This window comes from Marmota marmota, unplaced genomic scaffold (genome assembly GCF_001458135.2).
Source record: "Marmota marmota marmota unplaced genomic scaffold, marMar, whole genome shotgun sequence".
NCBI classification, from domain to species: domain Eukaryota; kingdom Metazoa; phylum Chordata; class Mammalia; order Rodentia; family Sciuridae; genus Marmota; species Marmota marmota.
This window is the reverse complement of record NW_025999998.1, coordinates 6,083,861-6,110,800: the sequence shown is the minus strand read 5'-3', so window position 1 is coordinate 6,110,800 and position 26,940 is coordinate 6,083,861. Positions and strand designations below refer to the sequence as shown.

The following is a 26,940-nucleotide window of genomic DNA, read 5'->3' as shown; positions in this document are numbered from 1 at the left end:
AGAGAGAGAGAGAGAGAGAGAGAGAGAGAGAGAGAGAGAGAGAAAATTTTTTAATATTTATTTTTCAGTTTTTGGCAGACACAACGTCCTTGTTTGTATGTGGTGCTGAGGATCGAACCCGGGCCGCACGCATGCCAGGCGAGCGCGCTACTACTTGAGCCACATCCCCAGCCCATTCTATATGTTTTTTAACTCAGTGCCCTTCAACCATTTATCTGTTGCCTAAAATATCTGATAAAATCATATAGCCTTGCACATTTTATGTTGACAGTAAAGATGCTGATCTTAAAGTCTTTATAAGAAAAAAAATAAAGGTGAAAGGGATGTAATTACTAGTGGATTGTATAAAACTTTTCATTTTAAAATGAAACCATTTCATCATTCCATCATTCTTTTAAAAGTGTTGGATGATTTCTAAATATTTTAATGATTTGATACTCTCCATATCAATAAAAACACACACATATGTACATACACAAATAGGCTTCCCTTCAATTAAAGGAAACTTGAACATATGAATTAAGCTTTCTACAGAAGACAATTAAAACTGGATTTAAAAAAAACTGCATGAAGGATGGGTGTGAGTGTGTGTGTGTGTGTGTGTGTGTATCTGTGTGTGAGATGATTATTGGGATATTTTGTTGTTGTTTGTTTTTTGTTTTTATATATATTTAATCACTAGGCAGTACTGGTGATTAAACTTAGGAGTACTCTACCATTGGCCTGCATCCCTAGCTCTTGTATTTTTTTGAGACAGGGTCTTGCTAATTTGCCGAGGCTGCTGAAGATGGCCCTGAACCTGAGATCTTCCAGCTTCAGTTTCCTAAATACCTGGGATTACAGGTGTATGTCACCACACCCAACTCTACAGTCATATTTTAATAATATGGAGCATAAAAGGTGTCTGATTAAAAGTTCAGTTTTAAATGTTGTTGTACCAGAAGATTTCAATTGCTACTGCATTTTCTTCTGATTTCTAACAGTTTTTTTTAAACTATCTGTAATCATTTTTATTTCTGCTTCTTTTCTAGGTATCACACCTGTGTATCATAATATGTTTGCTTTAATGAGTGAAACAGACAGGATCTGGTACCCCCCCAACCACGTCTTCCATATAGATGAATCAACAAGGCATAATGTACTCTACAGAATAAGGTACTTTATTGTTTATGATGTACAATGACTTACTTTTTGGAAAAAGGGCAAAGTGTGAGAGAGTTGCAGCTATATAATTTGATAATTATAATGTTTTTTGGTGAGTTGCCACTTAACCCCTTTAGATTATAATTAGTGAAATGAAATTTAATAAAAAGGGATGGGATTGGCCTTTATTAGTAAAATTCAAAATGTTTAGAATATTGCTGATTTCCCAGGAAATTTGATGTTTTATGCATTAAAATATGGCCTCACATTTCTTCTTTCATAAATAACTTTTTTGAAAAGTTGAAATGAAAAAGATACATTTTTATTGGTGTTCGTTTACAGTCTTTTTTTGGGGGGGGTATTGAACTCAGGGCCTTGTGCATTCGAGGCAAGTGCTCTGTGAACCGAGCTATATCCCCAGCCCTAGAGCCTTAATTTTTAAGTTAATTTATTTAATAATATATGGCAATGTGTAATGCCTACTTAGAGAAATCCAGAAGTATTTTTTTATTCAAAAGCAGGAAGCAAATAACACATACCTGTGGTTTTCCAAGGATTTATATGTATTATTTTTCTTCACAACTTCATGAGGTATTAAAGTTCCATGTTAAAAATATCTGATGATTTGAGGTATTTTTTTTTAATTTTTAAAAAAATTTTGTTTGTTATTTTTAGATATAGCTTTGAGGTATTTCTTATATTTACTTATGGTCTCATAGCTAGGAAATGGCAGGGTTCAAATCCAACCTAAGTTTCTTCCTAAGCTTGCCTTTTCACCATATTATATGTACCTCATTAAAGAATAATATGTAAATATTAACATTGTACCTATCAATTGTTTGATTTTTAGTATATTTTAATATTGTATTGCTTCTTTCCTTCACTCTATTCTATATGAAAATATGTAGTTCGATGTGTTTAAATTTTCTGATTTCCAGGATATAATTTACATTACATTCAACAGATCATTTTTTAATGAAATTATCAAAAAGACAAAATTAGTGTTCAGTAAGTGTCATTTACAAAAATGTCATTCTTATATACTGCCAATCTTAACATAATAGATGAAGAAGATCCACTCAAAATAGCTGCAAAACATTAAACATTCAGGAATAATCTTATTAAGAAAAACACCAGACAGGGTGGAAAAATTACCAACTTCATTGAAAACATGAATAATAAGAGTATAATACAGCCATCCCTCATTATCCATTGGGTGTTGGTTATAGGTACCCCCTCAGATATCATCATCCACAAATGCTCAAGTCACGTATTCCTAATATTAGCATGTAACCTATACTCAACCTATAATATAATTTAAACCATCTCTAGAACTTTATAATACCTCATATAATATAAATGGTATGTAAATAGTTGTTATGCTGTGTTATGTAGGAAATAACAACAAAAAGCATATACTTTCAGATTCAGTTTTTTCCTAAATATTTTTGATCAGCAGTTGATTGAATCTACAGGTGCAGAACTCATGTATAGGGAGGGCTACTGACTGTACTGGACTGGAGAGATGGCATACTATAAAGATAATGATTTTTCTTAAAATATAGAATTAACTCTAATTCAGTAAAATCTCAACAAAGCATTTTAAGGAACTTGCCACTTTATTACAAAGTTAATCTCAAATTACTAGTTAAATAAGATAATCAAAAGAAAGGAGATTTACTTGTTATAAAATATTTTAGGAGATATTGTCACATTATATGAAGCTACAAAGCGGTATCTATTATTGAAGCTGCATAATTAAATTCAAAATCATAACATCCATAGAGTGATGACATTTATATAGCTTAAAATATGTAGTCCTTCATATGGGTAGAAACTTAATATATGATGAAATCTTTTCATATGAATGGGGAAGGGAAAGGTTGGTCAATAAATGTTGATGGGACAGTTGGTTACCTGATTGGATAAATTTTGGCTTCTTACTTCACAATGTATATGTAAATAAATTTTAGATTGATTTAAGAGTAGATTGATATACGAATAGAAATGTGTAAAAAACCCATTAAGTCATACCTGAATTGGAATTGAATAACCATGAATTTCTTTCGAAAATACCATTTAAGCTTGAAAACAGTAGAAGAAATCATACAGGACTGATTTCTATTGTTAACTATAAAAAATTTTAAACTTCTTTTTTTTTTAAGAGAGAGTGAGAGAGAGAGAGAGAGAGAATTTTAATATTTATTTTTTAGTTATTGGCGGACACTACATCTTTGTTTGTATTTGGTGCTGAGGATCGAACCCGGGCCGCACGCATGCCAGGCGAGTGCGCTACTGCTTGAGCCACATCCCCAGCCCAAAATTTTAAACTTCTGAAAGTTAAAATCAACTATCAAAATTAAAATGCAAACTTTAAAGATGGTTTCAACAAATCAGATAGTTGTTAGTAGTTTTACTAAACTAAAATTTAAAATACTGTTTTATTAATTAGTTACTTAGTACATAAAGAGATGTCATTTCACAAAAGGACAAATAAGTTATATCCTTTTGAAAAAATGCTTGATCTCATTAGTTATAAAAATAATGAATACTTGAAGCCAGCAAGCTCTCATAATTATTTTACTAGTGAAAATTTAATATTGTGTATCATCTTTGGAAAATAATTTTACAGTATTTGCTGTTCTTGTGTCACCTGCTATTCCTCATGGTTTTCTGTGGATTTTTAGATTATTGGTGGCCCTTATTCATGTACCATATCAATTTTTTGCAGGCAGACAGTAGGGCATACTAAAAAGAAAATGGACTCACTTGTAATTACAAAAAGAAAGGAAAAAGAAACTTTAATGTAAAGTAAAATTTAAGATGAAAGTACTTAAAATGATAAAGTATATCTACTAAAAACATGTAGCAAATATTTTTAGTGGTAAAATGTTAGAGGCATTCTCTTTCAAATGAAGAATAAGGGGGCTGGGGTTGTAACTCAGTGGTAGAGCGTCTGCCTAGCATGTGCGAGGCCCAGGATTCAATCCTCAACACCACATATAAATAAATAAAATAAAGGTATTGTGTCCAACTACAACTAAAAAATAAATATTTTAAAAAAAGAAGACAAGAAAGTGAAGATGTCCACAATAAAGATGTAATTTATATGACAATAACACAAAGGATATAGAAACAAGTTTGTATATAGTGTCATTATTAAGTTGGTATTAATAAAAACAAGATTATTTTAAGTTAAGATGTTAATTGTAATCCTAAGAGCTACTCCTTATAACTCAAAAGTGTATAGTAAAAGAAAAAAACAAGGGACTTAAAACAATACACTAGAAAATCTTTTTTTAATGTAAACGAAAGCAGTATTGGGAAATAGATGAACAAAAAAGACAAGCTGTTTAGAAATTACTAGCACAATGACAGACATAAGTCCTACTTCATTGTAATTGCTTTAATTATTAATAGGTAAAACACTAAGTCAAAAGGCAGAGATTAAAGTAATGGATGAAAAACATGATCCAACTACATATGGTTTTAGAGGCATGTTTTATATTCAAAGATATAATAGGGTGAAAGTAAAGGATTTAAAAAGATACAATATAAAGGAAGAAGCAGGGAGGATTCAAGATGGTGAATCGGAGGCACTCAAAACTCACCTGCTTTTTTACAAGATAGAACCAAAACAACAGGTGTATAGTTGCTTGTTGAGGTGAGTGACTGTGAAAGAGCACTGGAATTCAATAGTAGAGAGAAAAAAACGTGGAGAAACCTAGATTTTTTGATAACAGAATAGTGGGAGAAATAGAGCTTCCCAGCATGGATTGCATGTTATCATGGCAGGAGGACAGGAGATATCCCCTGGGTGGTGTAGATGAAAGGGAAAGAGTCCCAGTTAGCTCCTCAAGTACAGAATTTGTCACTCAAAGATATGTGGTTTAAAGAGATTGAGACTTCCAACATCTCAATTGCCTCTCCCTCCTGTTGGGTATCTGGGGACATATTACATCATCTAAGGAGTGCCCAGCCCAAAAAGCTCCTGAGAATCTTTGCTTACTGACCACCACATTTCCAGCTAGCTCATTAACATGCTACAATGAAGTAATGTCAGAAAATTTCCCAAATCTTGGGAAAGATGTGGATATCTAGATACAGGAGGCATTTATAACCTGTAGTGGACATGAACAGAAAAGAACCTCTCCATGACGTAGTATAAATTGCCAAAAGTACAAGAAAAAGAATGTTAAAATCTACAAAAGAAAAGCACCAAATCACATTTAAACTAAATCCTGTTAGACTAACAGCAGAATTCTCATCAGAAGCTCTAAAGGGTAGGAGGGCGTGGAATGATATATTTCAAGTCCTAAAAGAAAATAACTGCCAACCAAGATTGCAGCACAATTATTCTTCAGAATTGAAGATAAAATTAACACCTTCTAAGTAAGCATAAACCAAGGGAATTCATGTCCATTAGACCAGCTTTATGGAAGATATTTAAAGGAATCCTATATCCAGAAGAGAAAGAAATATAAACACAATTATAATAATAATTTATTCACAATAAAATTACAAGAATAAATTTCATTAGAAGAGTAGACAAATAAATGAGAAGTAGGAAAGAATCAAACATTATAAACACAGTAAATCATTAAACTTCTAAGATATAAGAAATCATTAAACTTCTAAGAATAAGAAAGAAAGAAATAAACACATGATATTCAAATCAATGAAAAGAAAAACAACAAAATGACAGGAACAAGTTAATAATATCCCTGAATATAAATGATCTCAATGCTCCAGTTAAAAGATGCAGGCTGGATAAGTGACTGAATAAGATTTTCCAATTTATTCCATATAGTTTTTCAAAATATTCTCTAATGATCCTTTGAATTTTAATTATTGCTTTAATCATTAATAGATAAAACACTAAGTCAAAATATGTATGTTGTATAATAAGACCCAACAATATGATGCCTATAAGGAAGTCAGATCACCTGTAGTGACATACACAGATGGAAACTGAAAGCATGGAAAATGATATTTCAAACAAATGGAATCCAGAACCAAGCATAAGTAGTTATACTTACATTTGACAAAATAGACTTCAATATAAAATGAATTAGAACAAGGACATAATTCATTATAAAGATATAATGATTATAAATATATTTATGTACCGAACATGGGAACACCCAATTAATAAATACTGCTAGACATACAGGGAGAGATAGATCCCAATACAAAAACAGTGTGCAGCATCAATATCCCACTATTACAATAGATAGATAGATCATCCAGGCAAAACTCAATGTAGAAACATCAGAGTTAAATTACACTGCAAGTCAAATGAACTTGACAGCTACATAATATTCCCTCCAACTGCTGTAGTATGTGTGTGTGTGTGTGTGTGTGTGTGTGTGTGTGTGTGAATATATGGAACTTTTTCCAAGATAGACCATATATTAGGCCACAAAGCAAGCCTTAAAAAATTAAGAAGAATTGAAATAATTTCTTGCATCTTAAATGATCACATGGAATAAAACTAGAAATCAACAGCAAGAGAAACTTCGAAAATTAAACACATGGAGATGGAACAATGTAATATTGAAGGAACATTGTCATTGAAGAAATCAGACAGGAAATTTAAAAATTCCTGGACTCAAATGAAAATGTAAATGCCACATAGCAGAATTTGTGGGCTACAGTGAAAGCAGTACTAAGACAGAAGTTTATAGCTGTAAGCACCAACATAAAAAAAATAGTGTGATCTCAAGTAAATAGTCTAATGATGCATTTTAAAGGCCTTAGAAAAATAAGAACCAAAAAAAATGAGATAATAAATATCAGAGATGAAATAGAGACTAAGAAAATCAATGAGAGTTGGTTCTTTGGAAATAAACAAAAACTGACAAACCTTTATCTAAATAGCCAAAAGAAAGAGAGAAGACCGAAACAGATAAAATTAGATATTAAAAAGGAAACATTGCAACACACATCACTAAAGTTCAAAGGATCATTAGGGAATCTTTTGAAAAACTATATGGCATAAATTGGAAAAACTTTAAGAAATATACAAGTTTTTGGACACATATGACCTACCAAAATTGAACTCAGAGAATATAAAAAACCCAAATAGATAAATAATAAGTAATGAAATTGAGATAATAATAAAAATCTCCTCACAAAGAAAGCCCAGAACTGATGCAATCCCCATCAAAACACTAATGTCATTCTTCACAGAACTAGGAAAAAAATCCTAAAATTCATATGGAAGCACAAAGGACCCTGAATAGCTAAAGCAATCTTGAGTAAAAAGAGTAGTGCTGGACACATCACAATACTTGATTTTAAAACATGTTACAGATAACAGTAACAAATTGTTACTAATATGCACAATATTAGCATAACATAAATGTATATCAGTGGAGACCCAGAGATAAACCTGGACATTTTTAACCATTTGGTTCCTAGCAAAAGTGCCCAAAATATGTGTTGTAAAAAGGATAGCCTCTTCAACAAATAATCCTGGAAAAACTGGATATCCACATGTAAAGGATTTGAACTAGACACCTATCTCTCTCCTGGTTTAAAAAAAAAATCAGCTCAAAATGGATCAACAACCTTAATGTAGGGCATTAAAACTACCAGAAGAAAACATAGGAGAAACATTTCAAGATATTGGCACAGGCAATGATTTCCCAGATAGGACTCCAGTAGCTCAGGAAACAAGAATTATCAAATGTGATCATATCAAATTAAAAATCTGCCCACTAAAGGAAACAATCAGCAGACTGAAGAGACAACCCACAGAATGGGAAAAAAATTTTTTCCCAGTTATTCATTTTACAAAGGATTGACTTTTAGAATATATAAAGAACTCAAAAACAACAAAAAAGAGTAACCCAAACAAAAGGGCAGTGCAGAAAGAAGGCATTGAAGGAAAAGTGGAATTGAGAGATGGATGACAAAATAAATAACCTAAGAGTCAATATTACAAAATCTGAAACCTGGAGAAACTTGAAGATTGGTTACTGGAGCTGAAAAGAAGCTCAGAGGGCTGGGGTTGTTGCTTAGTGTTAGAGCACTTGCCTAGCACATATGAGGCACTGGGTTCGATCCTCAGCACCATATAAAAATAAATAAATAGGAGTTGGGGTTGTGGCTCAGCGGTAGAGTGCTCGCCTAGCATATGTGGTGTGCTGGGTTTGATCCTCAGCACCACACACACACAAAAAAATAAATAAATAAAGATATTAAAAAAATAAGCTCAGAGTTCCCTAATCTGAACCTAAACCCGGGTGGGGGTGGGGGAGAGTCAACAGAGAGATCGAGATGGAGTGGAAAATCTTTTATTTTTATTCATATAAAAATATTGGCAAGGCAGACAAAATTTAAAGTGCAATGGGAACAGTAGGGTCCTATAAACAGAGCAAGCAGCTTAAACCAAATTGTGAAAAGAAAGCTATGTTTGGAGTCTATAGCCATCTTGTGGAGCCCTCAGCCAACAACTAGTCACTCTCTTAAATCATTGTGGCATCTTTCCAAGTCTAGGAGCTGCAAATTAAATCAGAGGGAAGTCCCCTGTAGTGAGACCTCTTAAGAATCCAACCAGAAGGAACTTCTAAAGGGACCAATACTGGGCTGAAAATCACGGAAACTCATCCCCCTTCCCCTTCACAAGGTAGAGCAGACCTGTGTGGGGGAAGCGCGTATCCTCTGTGACCCAGAGACAGAGCAGCAAAACATCTTTGGCCACAGCAGAGGAAAGTGGATCCATCTGGGCAGCCCCAGTCCCAACTATTGACAATGTGGGGAGGCATTGTGGGAATCCTAGGGACTGTCCTCTCAATCATGGGACCATACCAGAGGGAAGCTGCCTGAATATTTAGTGACATAGAGATCCAATTCCTGGATGGTGGTAGCCTGAGTAGAAGGCTGCTAGGAGAAGTTCCCTGAATATCCCAGGATAGGCATCTGCAAACATAGCTAGAGGAAGATCAGTTAAGGTGAAAAATTGCCTGATCCAAGGCAATAGGAAGTGGCTGTTCTCAGCCCTAACTGGCTTCCAGCCTCACCTGTGATCACAACTAGTGAGTGAAAGGGCATTGTTTGGATGTTGGCTGGATCTTGCATCAGTCCTAGTCAACAAAGGTAATCAACCCCTGCTGTTCACAATACGGAGCAATGGAAATTAGGACCCAATTGAACTAACTGAATTCCTATACTACAGTACTCCAGAGACTGGTGTTGGCCAGGGGAATACTTCTGGACCACAGAACACCTGTGGAAAATACACAGCCAGAGATTATATGTTCACAGAGAGCCACCAGGATTTACACCACCATGAAAAGGCTCCTGTAGAGGGGAGCAGGTTCATGGTGATTCAAAGTAATCACAGGGATACTCCAGAGCCTGCATCCTGAATTCCTACACATAATAGAAAAAACCAAGTCACAACACTCTACCCTCCAAGCAGTCAACTTCAGGATCCTGAGCTGATAAAACAGAACTAGTTGGTGGGAGTTCCACAGCAGCTAGGGAATTGACTCCTGTGCTCCTGAAAATTTTGGAGAGATCCACAGCCAAAGAATGATGGACATCTGCTAAATGTCCGAACCCCAATAAAATTCAAACCAAGATTTAAAAAGAATTTTCTTCATCTTGTCATGGTTTTATTATAAGTAACTCTAATATCAACTTTGTTTTTTTTCTACTTTTAATTCCAACTTTTATTACTTATTTCAGAAGTAAATGACACATCCAAATCATCAAGAACAATATAAACCAAGAAAAATAATACAATTTCAAATCTCTCACCATTTCAAATAGAGTATGTTTTTAAAAAATTATAAATATTCTTTCTAGATATACATGGAAGTAGAGTGTATGTTATATATTATACATACATAGAATAAGTATAACTTGTTCCAGTTAGGATTGCATTTTTGTGGTTGTATATGATATGGAGTTACATTGGTTGTGTATTCATATACAAGGATAGTAAAGATATGTCCAATTCATTCTACAGTCTTTTCTATTCTCATTCGTTCTCCCTTCCTTTTAGTCCCCTTTTTCTAGCCCAGTGAACTTCCAATCTTCCCTCCCTTGTTGTGGGTTATATTAGAGAGAACATTCTGTCTTTGGGTTTTTGGGGACTAGCTTACTTCACTTAGCATAATATTCTCCAGTTCCATCCATTCACCAATAAATGCTATAATTCCATTCTTCTTTATCTAAAATCAACTTTGAACATATAAATAACTTGAACAATACTGGTTACTGTATTAGCTAAGATTGTACTTTCAACCCACTTGAATGTATTTCATCTAATGGTTTAAAACATTAATTAGAATCTTTCTATGTTTGTTTTCCTAATTCTAATTTATACTTGCTTCTGTTACCTGCTGTTCATCCTCTTGCATTATCTGCTACTACCTCATCTATTCTTCCTTTTTACCTTGCTATAGATTATTCTTTCTATCTTTCCTTTTTTATCTTTCCTTATCTTTTTCCTTTTTGCTCCATCTTTCTTATCCCTGCTTTAGCCCTCATTTAAAGTTATAGCAATTTTAGTAGATTAGGAAGTAATTTTTTGACCTATTTCAGAACTTTACTACAAGTATATCCCTGGATTTGAGGAATTGTGGAGAATAATAGAAGCAAGTTTTTGTTCTCATAAGGTTGAATTGAGGCTTGGCTCTGAAGTGATTATAGTAAATAGGGTTAAATGGCATCTTTCAAAGTGGTGCTGATACTGGGATCAGCATACGTTACACATTGACTTAAAGTATCAATAGTTGGATATTCACCTAACATAGGACTTTTATAAGAAAGAAGGTCACAAAGTAGTCTGTTACTTAAAAGAAGTGGTGACTATCCTGATAGGTGGACATACAAACAATATGAAAAAGCAAGGGAATAAACCATTTCTAATAACTCATAATTCTTCAACAACTGACTCCATCAACACAAAGGGGAGGAAATGTCAGAAAAAGTTTAGAGAGTTCATAGTCAAATGTTCTTTAAGCTAAAATAGATGTAAAAAAATGAAATTAGAGAGAAAATACAGGAAGTGAAAGATCACCAATAAAGAGATAGAGGGATTCTGAAAAGGAACCAAATGTAAATCCTGAAAGTGAAAAACTCATTAAACCAAATAAGAAATCCAGTTAGAAGCATCACTAATAGATTAGATCACTCTGAAGGTAGATTTTTAGGCCTCAAAGATACAGTATATGATCTTGAAAATAAAGTTGACCGTAGAGAAAAGATGTTAAGAGTCCATGACCAGAATATTAAAAAAATCTGGAATAACATCAAGAGGTGAAATTTAAGAATTATTGGGGGATAGGTTTAGCTTGACATACAAGCTAAAGGGATGTACAATCTTTTCAATGAACTAATCAAAAAATTTCCAAATATTAAGAATGAAATTGAGGGCTGGAGTTGTGGCTCAGCGGTAGAGCACTTGCCTTGCACATGTGAGACCCTGGGTTCAATCCTCAGCACCACATAAAAATAAATAAGTGAAATAAAGGTATTGTGTCAAACTACAAGTAAAAAACAATTAAAAAAAAGAATGAAATTGAAATACAAATACAAGAGGCATATAGGACTCAAAATATAAAAAGTCTCAATAGATCCACTCCATTATTATTACATCCACATTAAAATGAAAATGCCTCACATACAGAATGATAGACTTTTAAAAGCTGCAAGAGAAAAATGACCTGTCACATTTAGAAGTAAACCAATCTGGATTTCAACTTATTTCTCAACCTAGACCCTAAGGGCCCAGGAGGGTTTGGGATAATATATACCAAGCTCCAAAAGCAAATGGATGCCAACCAGGAATCCTATACTCAGCAAAATTAAGCTTCAGAATTAAAGATGAAATAAAAATCTCAATGTTAAACAGAAGATAAAAGAATAACCAGAAAGCCTTTCCTATAAAATATACTCAATGAAATATTTTTGAAGAAATGAAAACCAGCATGGGGATAAATTATACTAGAAGAATAGTCCATTAGGGGAGAGTAAAGTCAGATTCTAACATTAGAAATAAATTAAAATTACAGAAAATAAAAATCATTTCTCTATAATAACATATAATGTAAATGATCTAAATTCTTAAAAGACATAAGTTGTAAATTGGATTAAGAAACAAGATCCAAAAATATGCTCTCATCAAGAGACTCACCACATAGGCAAAGACATCTACAGACTGAAGGTGAAAGGATGGGAAAAGACATATCATTCAAATGGTACTCATAAACAAGCAGGGGTAGCTATCTCATATTGGACAAAGTGGACTTCAAGCCAAAATTAATCAAAAGAGACAAAGGTAACTTCATACTGGTTAAGGAAATCGTACAACTACAAGATATAATGATTGTAAGTATTTATACCCCAATGATGATGCTTCTACATATATAAAACAAACCCTTCTCAACATTAAGAATCAAATAGACCACAGTCCAATAATACAGGGTTACTCTAATACACCTTTCTTACTACTGGATAGATCATCCAGACATAAACTAATAAAGATTCTATAGAACTAAAAAATACAATTAATAATATGGACCTAAAAGACATCTATAGAATATTTTGTTCATTAATGAACAACTGTATTTCTTTTTTCTCAGCAGCACATGGAACATTTTCTAAAATAGACCATATTTTAGGTCACAAAGCAAATCTTAGCAAATACAAAAAAATAGAGATAATACTTTATATTCTATTAGATCATAATAGAATCAAATTAGAAATCTAGATAAGATTAAAAAAAAAACTCCAGAAACCAATCTAATATGTGGAGATTAAATAATATACATCTGAATGACCAATGGATAGCAGAAGAAATTGGGGGAGAAATAAAAAAAATTCTCTGAAGTAAATGAGAATAGTGATATATCAAAATCTCTGGGACACTATGAAGGCAGTTCTAAGAGAAAAATTTATAACATTGAGTTCATACATCTAAATAGTAGAAAGATAACAAATAAATCTAACATTATATCTCAAGTCCCTAGAGCAATAAGAACAAACCTATATGAAAATCAGTAGAAGACATGAAATAATTAAAATCAGAATCAAAATCAATGACCTTAAGAATAAAAAAATACAAAAGATCAACAACTAAGATTTACTTATTTTTAATTTTTTTACTTGATTTAATTAGTTATATATGACAGTAGAATGCATTTATGTACTTTGGGGGATCATACATAGATGGGATATGATTTCTCTTTTTCTGAGTGTACATGTTACAGAATCATTGGTCATGTAGTCATATATATACATACAGTAATAATGTCGGTTTCATTCCACCATTTTTCCTATCTTCACGTTCCCATAACCCCCCTCCCATCACTTCCCTCTACTTAATCTAAGGTAACTCTATTCTTCCCTAGTGCTCTCTCTGCCTTATTGTGAATTGCATCCGAATATTAGAGAAAACATTAGGCCTTTGGTTTTGTGGGATTGCCTTATTTTGCTTAGCATGATATTTTCCAGCTCCGAGCATTTACTGGCTAATACCATACTTTCTCTCTTCTTTAAAGCTGAGTAATATTCCATTGAGTATGTGTACCATATTTTCTTTATCCATTCTTCTATTGAGGGACACCTAGGTTGGTTCCATAATCTAGCTATTGTGCATTGAGCTGCCATAAGCATTGAGGTGGTTGCGTTACTGTAGTACGTTGATTCTAAGTCTTTTGGGTATAAACCAAATAGTGGGATAGCTGGGTCAAATGCTGCTTTCATTCCCAGTTTTTTGAGGAATCTGCATACTGCTTTCCATAGTAATTGCACCAATTTTTAGTCCCACCAGCGATGTATGAGTATACCTTTTTCACCACATCCTTGCCAACATTTATTGTTGCTTGTATTCTTGATAATTTCCATTCTGACAGGTGTAAGATGAAATCTTAGAGGAGTTTTGGTTTGCATTTCTCTGATTGCTAGAGATGTTGAAAACTTTTTCATATATTTGTTGATTGATTGAATTTCTTCTTCTGTGAAGTGTCTTTTCAGTTCCTTAGCCAATTTATTGATTGGGTTATTTGTTTTTTTTTTTTTTGGTATTAACTTTTTTGAGTTCTTTGTATGTCCTAGGGATTAATGCTTTGTCAGAGGTGCATGTGGTAAAGATTTTCTCTGAATATGCTGGCTCTCTCATGTTATTAATTGTTACTTTGGCTGATAAACTTTTTAATTTGAATGCATCACATTTATTGATTCTTGATTTTACTTCTTGTGCTTTAGGAATCTTGTTAAGGAAGTCAGATCCTAGGCCAATGTGGTGAAGATCTGGGCCTATTTTTTTTCTTCTATTAGGCACAGGGTCTCTGTTCTAGTGCCTAAGTATTTGATATACTTTGAGTTGATTTTTGTGCAGGGTGAGAGGTAAAGGTTTAATTTCATTTTGCTGCATATGGATTTCCAGTTTTGCTAGTACCATTTGTTGAATAGGCTATCTTTTCTCAAGTGAATGTTTTTGGCCTTCTTTTCTAGTTTATATGGGTTTATCTCAGTGTCCTCTATTTTGTATCATTGGTCTACAAGTCTATTTTGGTGCCAATACCATGCCGTTTTTGTTACTATAGCTCTGTAGTATAGTTTAAGATCTGGTATTATGGCACCTCCTGTCTCACTTTTCTTGCTATACATTGCTTTAGCTATTCTGGGTCTCTTATCTTTCCAAATAAATTCCATGTTGCTTCTTCTATTTCTATGAAGACTGTCATTGCGATTTTGATAGGAATTGCATCAAATCTGTATAGCACTTTTGGTAGTATGGCTATTTTGACAATATTAATTCTGCCTATCCAGGAGCATGGGAGATCTTTCCATCTTTTGAGATTTTCTTCAATTTTTTTTCTTTAGAGTTCTATAGTTTTCATTGTAGAGGCCTGTCACCTCTTTTGTTGGATTGATTCCCAGGAATTTTGTTTTTTTTGAGGCTATTGTGAATGGAGAAGTTTTCCTAATTTCTCTTTCAGTGGATTCATTGCTGATGTATAGGGATACATTTGATTTATGGGTGTTGATTTTATATCCTGCCACTTTGCTGAATTCATTTGTTAGTTCAAGAAGTTTCCTGGTGGAATTTTGTGGATTTTCTAGATATAAAATCATGTCATAAGTAAATAGTGATAGTTTGAGTTCTTCTTTATCTATTTGTATCCCTTTAATTTCTTTCTTCTGTCTAATTGCTTTGGCTAGAGTTTCAAGGGTGATGATGCTAAATAGAAATGGTTAGAGAGGATATTTCTTGTGTTGTTCCAGTTTTTAGAAGGAATGTCTTCAGTTTTTTTCTATTTAGAATGATACTGGCCCTGGGTTTAGCATATAACTTTTACAATGTTGAGGTATATGTTCCTACTATCCCTAGTTTTTCTAGTGTTTTGAACATGAAGATGTGCTGTATTTTGTCAAATGCTTTTTCTGCATCTATTGAGATAATCATATGATTTTTGTTTTTAAGTATGTTAATATGTTGAATTAAGTTTATTGATTTCTGTATGTTGAACCAACCCTGCATCCCTGGGATGAATCCCACTTGATTGTGGAACACTATCTTTTTAATATGTGTTTGTATGCGACTTGGCAGAATTTTTGCATCTATATTCATCAGGGATATTGGTCTGAAGTTTTCTTTCCTTGATGTGTCTTTGTCTGGTTTTGGTATCAAGGTGATATTAGCTTCATAGAATGAGTTTGGAAGGATTCCGTCCTTTTCTATTTCATGGAATTCTTTGAGGTGTATTGGTGTTAATTCTTCTTTGAAAGTCTTGTAGAACTTGGCTGAGAATTTGTCTGGTCCTGAGCTTTTCTTGGTTGGTAGACTTTTGATGGTATTTTCTATTTTATTACTTGAAATTGATCTGTTTAAATCATGTATGACCTCCTCATTCAGTTTGGGTAAGATCATATGCCTCTAGAAATTTGTCAACGCCTTTGATATTTTCTATTTTATTGGAGTATAAATTTTCAAAATAGTTTCTAATTATCTTCAGTATTTCAGATGTGTCCATTGTGATATTTCCTTCTTCATCTTGTATTTCAGTAATTTGAGTTTTCTCTCTTGTTCTCTTCGTTAGCATGGCCAGGGGTTTATCTATTTTATTTATTTTTTCAGAGAACTAACTTTTTGTTTTGTCAATTTTTTCAATTGTTTCTTTTGTTTAGATTTCATTAATTTCAGCTCTGATTTTAATTATTTTCTGTCTTCTACTGATTTTGGCATTGATTTGTTCATTTTTTAGGGCTTTGAGATGTAGTGTTAGTCATTTATTTTTTGACTTTTTATTCTTTTAATGAATGAGGTCAATGCAATAAACTTGCCTCTTAATACTGACTTCATAGTGTCCTAGAGATTTTGATATGTTATATCAGTGTTCTCATTTACCTCTAAGAATTATTTTATTTCATCTTTGTTTTCTTCTACTCTTCATTCATCATTTAATTGTGTATTATTTAGTTTCCATTTGTTACAGTAGCTTCTATTTTTTATTTTATCATTGATTTCTAATTTCATTCCATTGTGGTCTGATAGAATGCAGGGTCTTATCTCTCTCTCTCTCTCTCTCTCTCTCTCTCTTTACTAAGAGTTGCTTTGTGGCATAAGATATGGTCTATTTTAGAGAAGGATCCATGTGCTACTGAGAAGAAAGTATATTTGCTCATTGATGGATGAAATATTCTATGTATGTCTGTTTTGTCTAAATTATTGATTGTATTATTTAGTTCTATAGTTTCCCTATTTAGTTTTTGTTTGGAAGATGTGCCCAGTAGTGAGAGAGGTGTACTGAAGTCACCCAGTATTATATTGTGGTCTATTTGACTCTTGAAATTGAGAAGGATTTGTTTGATGTACATAGATGCTCCATTGTTTGGGGCATAAATATTTATAATTGTTACATCTTGCTTATATATACTTCCCTTAAGAAGTATGAAATGTCCTTCTTTGTGTCTTCTGATTAACTTTGGTTCGAAGTCTACTTTATCTGAAATTAGAATGGAAACCCCTGCTTGTTTATGCAGTCCATATGAGTGATAAGTTTTTTCCATCCTTTCACCAGCCTGTGGATGTCTTTGCCCTTGAGGTGAGTCTCTTGGAGACAGCATATTGTTGCGTCTTGCTTTTTAATCCTATCTGCCAGTCTATGTCTTTTTTGGATCTTCTAAATATAGAATCACATTATTCTATATTTGGCTGTTGATTAGAGAAAAGTTGGAAAGAAAATCCAAGAAAATAGACAAGAGAGGAAGAATACGAATAAAGAGAAAAAAATTAAAGACATAAGAATACAACAAAACTGCAAAACACCATTTATATATCATTGTCCTCTACATACTGATGCTTAAAAAATATTCTGTTCCAAATATAGTAAGAGACATTAGTAAATCAAAAAATAAAATAAAATAAAATAAATCTTGCTGGAAAGTTGAATTGTCTCTGTCAGTTTCTCAGTCCTCTCTTTGACGTCTCTCGGGATCACCAAACCCAGATCAGTCCTTGCAAAATCAGTCTCTATCCCACTGATTTGGCTTCAGGTACTTCAGGCTCAGCCACAGTGCAGTCCCAAGATCTCAGTGCTGCTCCTACTTGCAGAGAGACCACCAGGGATACACTCATGCAAAGAAGCAACCCCGAAATGCAGCAGGAAGATCCCAGGCTCCTTCAAACCTGCAGGGACTCCCACACTGGTCCCAGATGGAGTTCCCAGACAGAGGCTCTTGTGGTGATAAAACTGCTGGCACCCCAGCTCCAGGCCCTGACTGGTGTCCCAAAAATGGGTACAGCATGTGCAACCAAACCTGGAGTCTCCCCTGAAGCTGCAGTAGTAGTGGTTGTTGTTGGCAGTAGGCAAAGGGTCAGCAGTAGCGGTGGCTGCAGAGGCAGCTGCAACTGCAGCTGTGGGGCTAGCATCACCAGGCGATCTCTAGGGATCAGCAGCAATGTTGGCTTCAGTTGCATTCCAGGCAGTGATTTCTACTGTGGCTGTAGCACCCAGAAAGAAGACCTCCAGGTGATCTTAGGTTGGCAGCAGTGGAATCAGAGCCAGCATCAATTGTGATAGCGGTACAGGTGGCGGTTGATTGACAGGATAATTCTGGTTCAGCTGCAGCAACCAGGTAGATAGCGTCAGAATTCAGGTCCGAGGCCATGCTCAGAGAAAAGACCTTGGGGTACAGCAAGATTTATTTTTTGAAAAGATACATAAGGTTAATAAACCTTTAGCCAAAGTAAACAAAAGAAAAAGAGAAAACACTAAAAAAAAAAAAACTGACATAAAAAGGAAGTATCACCATAGACACTAGTGAAATCCAGAAGGTCATCAGAAACTGTTTTGAAAATTTATACTCCAATAAGCTAGAAAACCTTGAAGATATTGATAAATTCCTAGAGACCTATGACCTATGCAAATTGAACCTTAAGGATATAGTAAACTTAAACAGATCAATATTGAATAATGAAATTGAAGCAGCTATCAAAAACCTTTCAACAAAGAAAAGCCCAGGACTTGATGGATTCTCAACTGAGTTCTATCAGACCTTTAAAGAACTAATACTGATTCTTCTCAAATTATTTCATGAATTAGAAAAGTAGGGAACACTGCCGAACTCAATCTGTGAAGCCAGTATCATGCTGATACCAAAAGCAGAGACATATCAAGGAAGGAAAACTTCAGGCCAATATTCTTGATGAACATAAATGCAAAAATTTGTAATAACATATAGGCAAACCTTATATAAAAATACATTAAAAAGATAGTGCACCATGATCAAATGCAAGGTTGGCTCAACGTGGAAATCAGTAACTGTAATGTATGTAAATATGTAAATAGAGTCAAGGTCAAGAATCACATAATTATCTTAATAGATGGAGAAAAAGCATATGACAAAGCACAGCATCCATTCACATTTAAAAACACTTGAAAAACTAGGGATAGAAGGAACTTAAAGGCTGTGTATGACAAACCTAAGGCTAACTTTATACTGAATGGAGAAAAACTAAAGCATTTCCTCTACAAATAGAAACAAGAGAAGGACACCCACTTTCACTATTCTTATTCAACATTACCTTAAAACTCTAGTCAGAGCAATTGAAAAGGAAATTAAAGGGATACAAATAAGAAAAGAAGAGCTCAAGAGCTTATCTCTTTGCTGATGACATGATTCTATATTTAGAAGATCAAAAAAAAAAAAAAAAAAACAACTCCACCAGAAGACTTCTAGAGCTCATAAATAAATTCAGCAAAGTAGCAGGATATAAAGTCAACACCCATAAATCATTACTTTTCCTATACTCCAATGATGAATCTGCTGAAATGGAAATTAGGAAAACTATCCTATTAACAATAGCATCAAAAAATAAAATAAAATACTTGGGAATCAAACTAGCAAGAGGTGAAAGACTTTAAAATGAAAACTACAGAACACTAAATAAATAAATTCAAGACACATTAGAAGATAGAAAGACCTACCATGTGTTTTTGGATAGACAGAATTAATACTGTCAAAATTGCCATACTACCAAAAGTGCTATATAGATTCAATGCAATCCCCATCAAAATTCTAATGACATTCTTCTCAGAACTAGAAAAAGCATTTAGGAAATTCATTTGGAAAAATAAGAGACCCAGAATAGCTAAAGTAATCCTTAATGAGAAAAGTGAAGCAATATCAGACCTCAAATTATACTACAGATCTATTGTAACAGAACCAGCATGATAATAGAACAGGCACAAAACCCAGTGGAATAGAATAGAAAGCACAGAGATTAAAAATCACATAAATACAGTTATCTGATATTAGATGAAGGTGCCAAAAACATACAGTGGAAAAAAGACAGGTTTTTTAACAAATGGTGCTGGAAAAACTAGAAACCCATATGTAATGGAATGAAATTTAACCCGTCTCTTACTGTGTACCAAAGCTGACTGAAAGACCTAGGAATTAGACCAGAGATCCTGCAATTGCTAGAAGAAAATGGAGGTCCAACTCTCCAACATGTCAGCACAGGAACCAACTTCCTTAACAAGACTCATAGAACACAAGAAATAAAAAAAAATCAATACATGGCGTGGCACCAAATTAAAAAGCTTCTTAACAGCAAAGGAAATAATTAAGAGTATAAAGAGAGAGCCTATGGAATGGGCGGAGATCTTTGCCACCTCTTTCTCAGATAAGATATTAATATCCAAAGAACTCAAAAAACTTCAAGCTAAAAAAAGAAAAAACCCAATCAATAAATGGGCAAAAAACTAAACAGACACTTTTCAAAAGAAGAAATACAAATGTTCAACAAATATATGAAAAACTATTTAGCATCTCTAGCAATTAGGGAAATTCAAATCAAAACTACATTGAGATTTCATCTCATTCTAATCAGAATGGCAATTATCAAGAAACAAATAACAAAAATGTTATGATGTAGGGGAAAAGGTACACTCATACATTGTTGGTGGGACTGCAAATTAATCTGGAAGACATTATGGAGATTCCTCAAAAAACTAGGAATGGAACCATCATATGACCCAACTATTCCTTCCTTGGAATATATTAAAAATATTTTAAATCAGCATAGTAAAGTGATGCAGCCACATCCATGTTTATATTAGCTCAACTCATGATAGCCAAGCTATGGAATCAACAGATGAATGGATGAAGAAAATATGGTATACATACAAAGTGAAGTAGTACTCAACCATAAAAGAGAATGAAATTAGGTATTTTCTGGTAAATGAATGGAATTGGCGACTGAAATAAGAGTGTGAACTCGAGAGTGAAATAAGGCAATTCAAAAAAAAATCAAATGATGAATGTTTTCTCTGATATGGAAGCTAATCCATAATATAAGAGGGGGAAATAAAAAAAGGAAAGGAAAAAAGAAGGGGATGAGGAAATTTCATCAAAACAGGAAAAATTAGTGGAATAGAGGAGGAAGAAGGAATGGGAAAAGAGTAGACCAGTGAATGAATCTGACTAAACTTTTGTATGTGCATGCATGGATGTGGCATAGTGGGTCCTGGCATTATGGGTGCTTACAGGACACTAATTAAACAAAACAAAACAAACAAAACAAAATGGATCGAAGGGGAGCAGGCACCGGTGTGGGGGGGAAGTGCTGGTGTTGAATTGGAGTGGGTTGAGTTCTATACCTTTGTGATAATGTCAGAGTGTATCCTGGTATTGTATTTAACTAGAAAGAATAATTTATAAAAAAGAAAATAAAAGAACTTACAGTTCCATGTTTATTGTAGCACTGTGCTTAAAATCCAAGGTATGGAATCAGTGTAGGTGCCCATCAACAGATGAATGGGTAGAGAAAATACAGTCAAACCTGGTGTGATAGTGCACACTTGTAATTGCAGCTGCTTACAAGGCTGAGGCAGCAAGATTGCAATATTGCAATCACAGTTAAAAGATACCTATTGTTATATGACAAAAAGTGAGAAACAAGTAATAAAAAAGATTTACTAGGTATACAGTGAACAAAAGACACATAATAATTATACTATAATATCAGACAAAATAGACCTTCAGACAAAAATTATTGCTAGAAATAAAAGGAACCATTTTATAAAGATATGGGCCAATTCATTAGGAAGACATAACAATTACAGACAAAAATGAATTGTAACAGTAGTGACCCAAAATATATGAATCAAAAACAAATAGAATGAGGAAAAAATGGACAATTGAACAATATTTGGAGACTTCAGTATCCCACTTTCAGTAACAGAGGGGACAATTATATTGAATATAACCAGGAAATAGAAGACTTGAACAACACTATAAAACAGATAGATACACAGACTTATGTAGAACATTCCATTCAACAACACGTGATATACCTTATTTTAAAGTACACATTGACCATTCTCCAGTATATGTTAAACTGTAAAACAAGTCTCAATAAAAACAAGAAAGATGAAATCATACTATGTATGTTCTCTTACCACAGTGGAATTACATTAAAAATTAGTAACAGAAGGAAAACTGGAAAATTTGCAAACATATGGTTATTACCAACACACTTCTAAATAGCCAAAGAGTCAAAGGAGGGAAAAACAGAAAATACTTTGATGTGACTGAAAATGAAAACCCAAATTGTCAGATTTTCCCTATGCAACTAAAGCAGTGTTTAGAAGGGGGATTTTTATTTATAAGCACCTATGTTAAAAATGAAAACATTCCAGATCTGTAACTTTCCCATTAAGAAGCTGGGCATGGTGGCACATGCCTGTAATCCCAGTGGCTCCAGAAGCAGAGGCAGGAGGATTAGTAACTTAGATTCCACATGACTTAAAGAGACCCTTTCTCTAAATAAAATATTTAAAAAGGAGTGGGTTAGACATATAACTCAGTGGTTAAGTGCTCTTGGGTTCAATCCCTGGTATTAAAAAAAATGAAACAAAAGAGAAAAGAAAATGTAGAAAGAGAACAATAAATTAAAGCAAGTAGAAGGAAGGAAATAATAAAGGTCAGAGTAGAAATACATGAAATTTAGAAACACAATAGAGAGAGAAAGTTCTTTGAAAAGATCAACAAACTTGACCTGCTTTTGACTAGACTGAAAATGAGAGAAGAAAAGTTATTAAAATTGGGAATGGGAAAGGGAACATCATTATGACTATAGAAATAAAAAGGATTATCAGAAACAATTTTCTGCTAACAAATTCGGCAACCAAGACGAAATGCACAAATGCCTAGAAAGATTCAAATCATAGTAACTAACAAAAGAAGTAATAGAAAGTCGAAGTAGATCTATAACTAGTAAAGAGAATGAACTCATAACTCAAGAAAACTCCCCATGAAGAAAAGTTCAGGCCCAAATGGTTTAACTGGTTAATTCTATCAAACATTTAAAGAATTATTACCAGTTATTCACAAGAAGTAGAAAATGTGTGAATACCTTCCAGCTGTATTCTATGGTAACTAATTCAAAGATACCTAGAAGAAAAGAAAGATACAGATCAGTATACTTTATATAGTTATAAAAATCTTCAGCAAAATACTTACATTATAGTGATGTTGATACAACACTGTGGATATTTTATAGAACATTAAATTGAATACTATCAACTGAATCAATAGAGAGTACTTGTTTATTATTTGAAGGATAGTTTTAATTTCCATTTCTCTAAAAGAAGAAGTAATTATTTTTTCACCCCAATTTAACATTTTGATTCCTTTACTGATGTTAATGAATTAAGCATTTTTAACGTTTTATTTCTACAATTCTGTTACCTATGATTATTTCTATATTCTACATTCTATATTGCATCAAAGTAAGCAGCAATATATTGATTTTACCCTTGTGTTTCTTGTATTTTCTATCTACATTATTATCAAGGTCTTATCCATAGGTTTTCTGATAAGAAAAGACACCTTTAATTATGCTGAAAGTGGTTATTTATATAAAATGTTTATATTTTGATCTCTTTAGAGGCTAATGGACTGTTTTAACTGTCTTTTAGATTTTACTTTCCTCACTGGTATTGCAGTGGCAGCAACAGAACTTATCGGCATGGGATATCTCGAGGTGCGGAAGCTCCTCTTCTTGATGACTTTGTCATGTCTTATCTTTTTGCTCAGGTATGGTTATATTATTTGTATGTGCAGTAAGTGATAAATATCTTTTCATGTAGTATATCTCTTAATCAGGGGAAACTTCATCTGGGAAAACTGAGTTCTGTGTTGCACGGCGGGTGTAGAGATAGTCTTTTTAACAGTAAGTTTTAATCTCATGATTTATGAATAATAGAATTTATTTTAAATGGATTTGTTGAATTGATCTTTTTAAATTTTCTTTTATTTTAGGGCTTTAGATCATTTTAAGGATTTCACAAAGTGTACACTGAGTTTTACACTATGAGTCACATGGACCTATGTGGCTGAAATACTAGACAGTACAATTTCTTGAGTGTTTTCTTTTTCTGGTTAATTTTGGACTTAAACTGTGGGTATTGAAAAGTAAAGAAAGCAATACAAAAAATGATCTATGATAGCTTGAATAGGTCCTCATAGGAAGGTTACTGGATATTGATATTTTAAGTCCTCATAGGAATGTTACTGGATATTGATATTCTAAGAGCTGTGCTTTAGCCATTTGTTCATTAATACTGTTATACTAAATTTTGTATTGTGTTTGAATGTTTCATAATATTTTCTTCTCTTTCATCTTAATTGAAATATTTTATTATTAAATAACTTTTGTTTTCATGTGTTGTTGGAGTCAAATGAATAGAAACTAAAGAAAGAAAAGAAAAGACAGTTAGTGCTCTTGGGTAAAGATATTCATAAGGTATTATTAAATTAAGGAGTTCTAAATAAAATTTGCCAATGTCATAGGAAATAACCCTATAGATCCTCATGCCTCACATTTCCAAAAAGCCCAGTAAGGCTTGTTAAGTTTATGAGCAATAAATCAGAAAATATTTACCTTATTGGGGTTTGAAGTCAACCAATTTTGTTTTTGTTTTTGGTTACCAGGGATTGAACTCAGGGACACTTGACCACTGAGTCACAGCCATAGCCCTTTTTGTATTTTTATTTAGAGACAGGGTAAACCAATTTGTTTTTATTATGTAAAAATACATAAAAATTGACCATTTTAACCATTATTAAGTATATAGTTCATTCACATTAATTAAGTATATTCACATTATTTTACAAAAATCACCAACCCTCCATCTCTAGAACACTTTTCATCTTTCCAAACTAAAGCTTCATACCCATTAAAAAGTAATTCTCCATTTCTTCCTTCCCTGGGCCTTGTCAATCACCATTCTACTTTCTATCTGTACATATTTGCCTGTCTTAAATACCTCATACAAATGGAATTATAACATCTTTTGTCTTTTTTTGTGGCTGGCTTATTTACTTAGCATAATGTCTTAAAGGTTCATCCATGTTTGGTCAGCAACCAGCTAATTTTGGAGCTGGGGCAAGACTTGAGTGATAAAATGCTCAGAAAAAGCAATGTAGCAAGTGTGAGAATTTCCTTCCTTTTTAAAGCTGAATAATATTATTCCATTGTATGTCTTATACTATATTTTATGTATTCATTCATTATATATTTGAGTCCCTGCTTTCAATTTTTTTGGACATATATCCACAATTTGAATTCCTGGATCATATAGTAATTCTGTTTGCAATTTTTTGGAGAGCTACTATACTGTTTTTCAATGTGGCTGCACCATTTTTCATTCCTACATGTAGTGTACAAGTGTTGCAATTTTTCTACATATTTGACTATACTTTGTTTTTCTGATAATAGCTGTCCTGATGGATATGAAATGGTTTATCATTAAGGTTCTTATTTGCATTTCTCTCGTGGCTAGTGATGTTTTAAGTATCTTTTCATATGTGTGTTCATCATTTTTGTATCCTTTTTTGGAGTAATGTCTATTCAAGTCCTTTGCCCATTTTTCATTCATGTTGTTTGTTTTTCTTGTTGAATTGTAGGAGTTCTTTCTGTATTCTGAACATTAATCCCTTATCAGGTGTATGTTTTTACATATATTTTCCTATTACGTATGTTGCCTTTTCACTCTGTTGCTTGTGTTTTTGATGGACAAAACTTTTTATGTTTTGATGTATTCCAATTTTTTATTTTTTGTTTTGTTGCTTTTTTTTTTTATTTTTTGTTTTTGTTGCTTTTGGTGTCATACCCAAGAAATCATTGCCAAATCCAGTGCATGAGCCTTTCCTCCATGTTTTCTTCTAAGAGTTTTATATTTTAGCTCTTCCATTTAAGCCTTCAATCAATTTTGAGTTAATTTTTGTTTATGCTGTTAGGGAAAGGTCCGGATGCATTCATGTGCACACAGACATTTCTACAAAAAAATATACATATGGCCAACAAACATATGAAAAGATCCATAACAGCAGTAACCACTAGGGAAATGAAAATTCAAATCACAGTGAGATACCATTGCACACATATCAGGACAGTTATTATAAAAAACTAAGTATTGCTAAGGATGTGGAGAAATTGGAACACTTGTACACTGCTTATAGAAATGATAAATGGTGCAACCTCTTTGGAAAATAACATAGTAGCTCCTCAAAAAAAATTACAAACAGAACTGAAATCCAGGACTTAAGAAATATTTGTATACAAATATTGTATACAATATTTGCCCTCACTGATTTTTTTTACATATTTACTGTCTTTTGATCATGAGTTCAATAGAATTTCTGATAAGCAGAACTTATTATCTGCTAGTTTTGTATGCCATATAGAACAAAAAACATGCTATTAGAAATAATCTATCTAGTTATTGATCATCCTATTTAAACAATATAACTTGCCCATTTTCAAAAGTGTGAGGAAATAAGTGTTTAAAATTGAGCGGAGAGAAATCTAACTTATTCCTTAAATAAGTAAGTTTTGTATTACTAACATTTAGACCTTTGGTTCAGTTAATAATGATTTTTTTTTGGTTTGTACTTTTTAAAAAGTGTAGTTTATTTTTGTTTAGTGAAATATCATTTATATTTTATTAATGGAAAGTCAAATACCACTTTAAAATGTGTATTTATTATTTTTAATCAAATTATTTATCTTCTAAGTTCTTAAAAAATTTCTATAAAACTTTAAAATTTTTTTATTCTTTTTACTTTTATATGACAGTGGAATATATTTTGAAATATCATACATACATGGAGTATAACTTCCCATTTTTGTGGTTGTACATGATGTGGAGTTATATTGGTTGTGTATTAATATATGAACATAGGAAAGTTATGTCCAATTCATTCTAATGTCTTTCCCATTTCCATTTCCCCTCCCTTTCCCCCATTTCCACCCCCACCCCC

General features: G+C 33.0%; 1 protein-coding gene across 7 annotated transcripts in view; it reads left to right on the top strand.

The window, feature by feature from the left end:
• The window catches only part of Jak2 (Janus kinase 2), a 129,614-nt gene that overhangs the window by 43,692 nt on the left and 58,982 nt on the right, over window positions 1-26,940 (top strand). For all 7 annotated transcript variants that reach the window (XM_048806817.1, XM_048806815.1, XM_048806816.1 and 4 more), the window contains 2 exons: window positions 1,032-1,155; window positions 23,595-23,712. In XM_048806817.1, coding sequence (XP_048662774.1) covers window positions 1,032-1,155; window positions 23,595-23,712 — 242 coding nt within the window. The remainder of the gene's footprint in view (window positions 1-1,031; window positions 1,156-23,594; window positions 23,713-26,940) is intronic.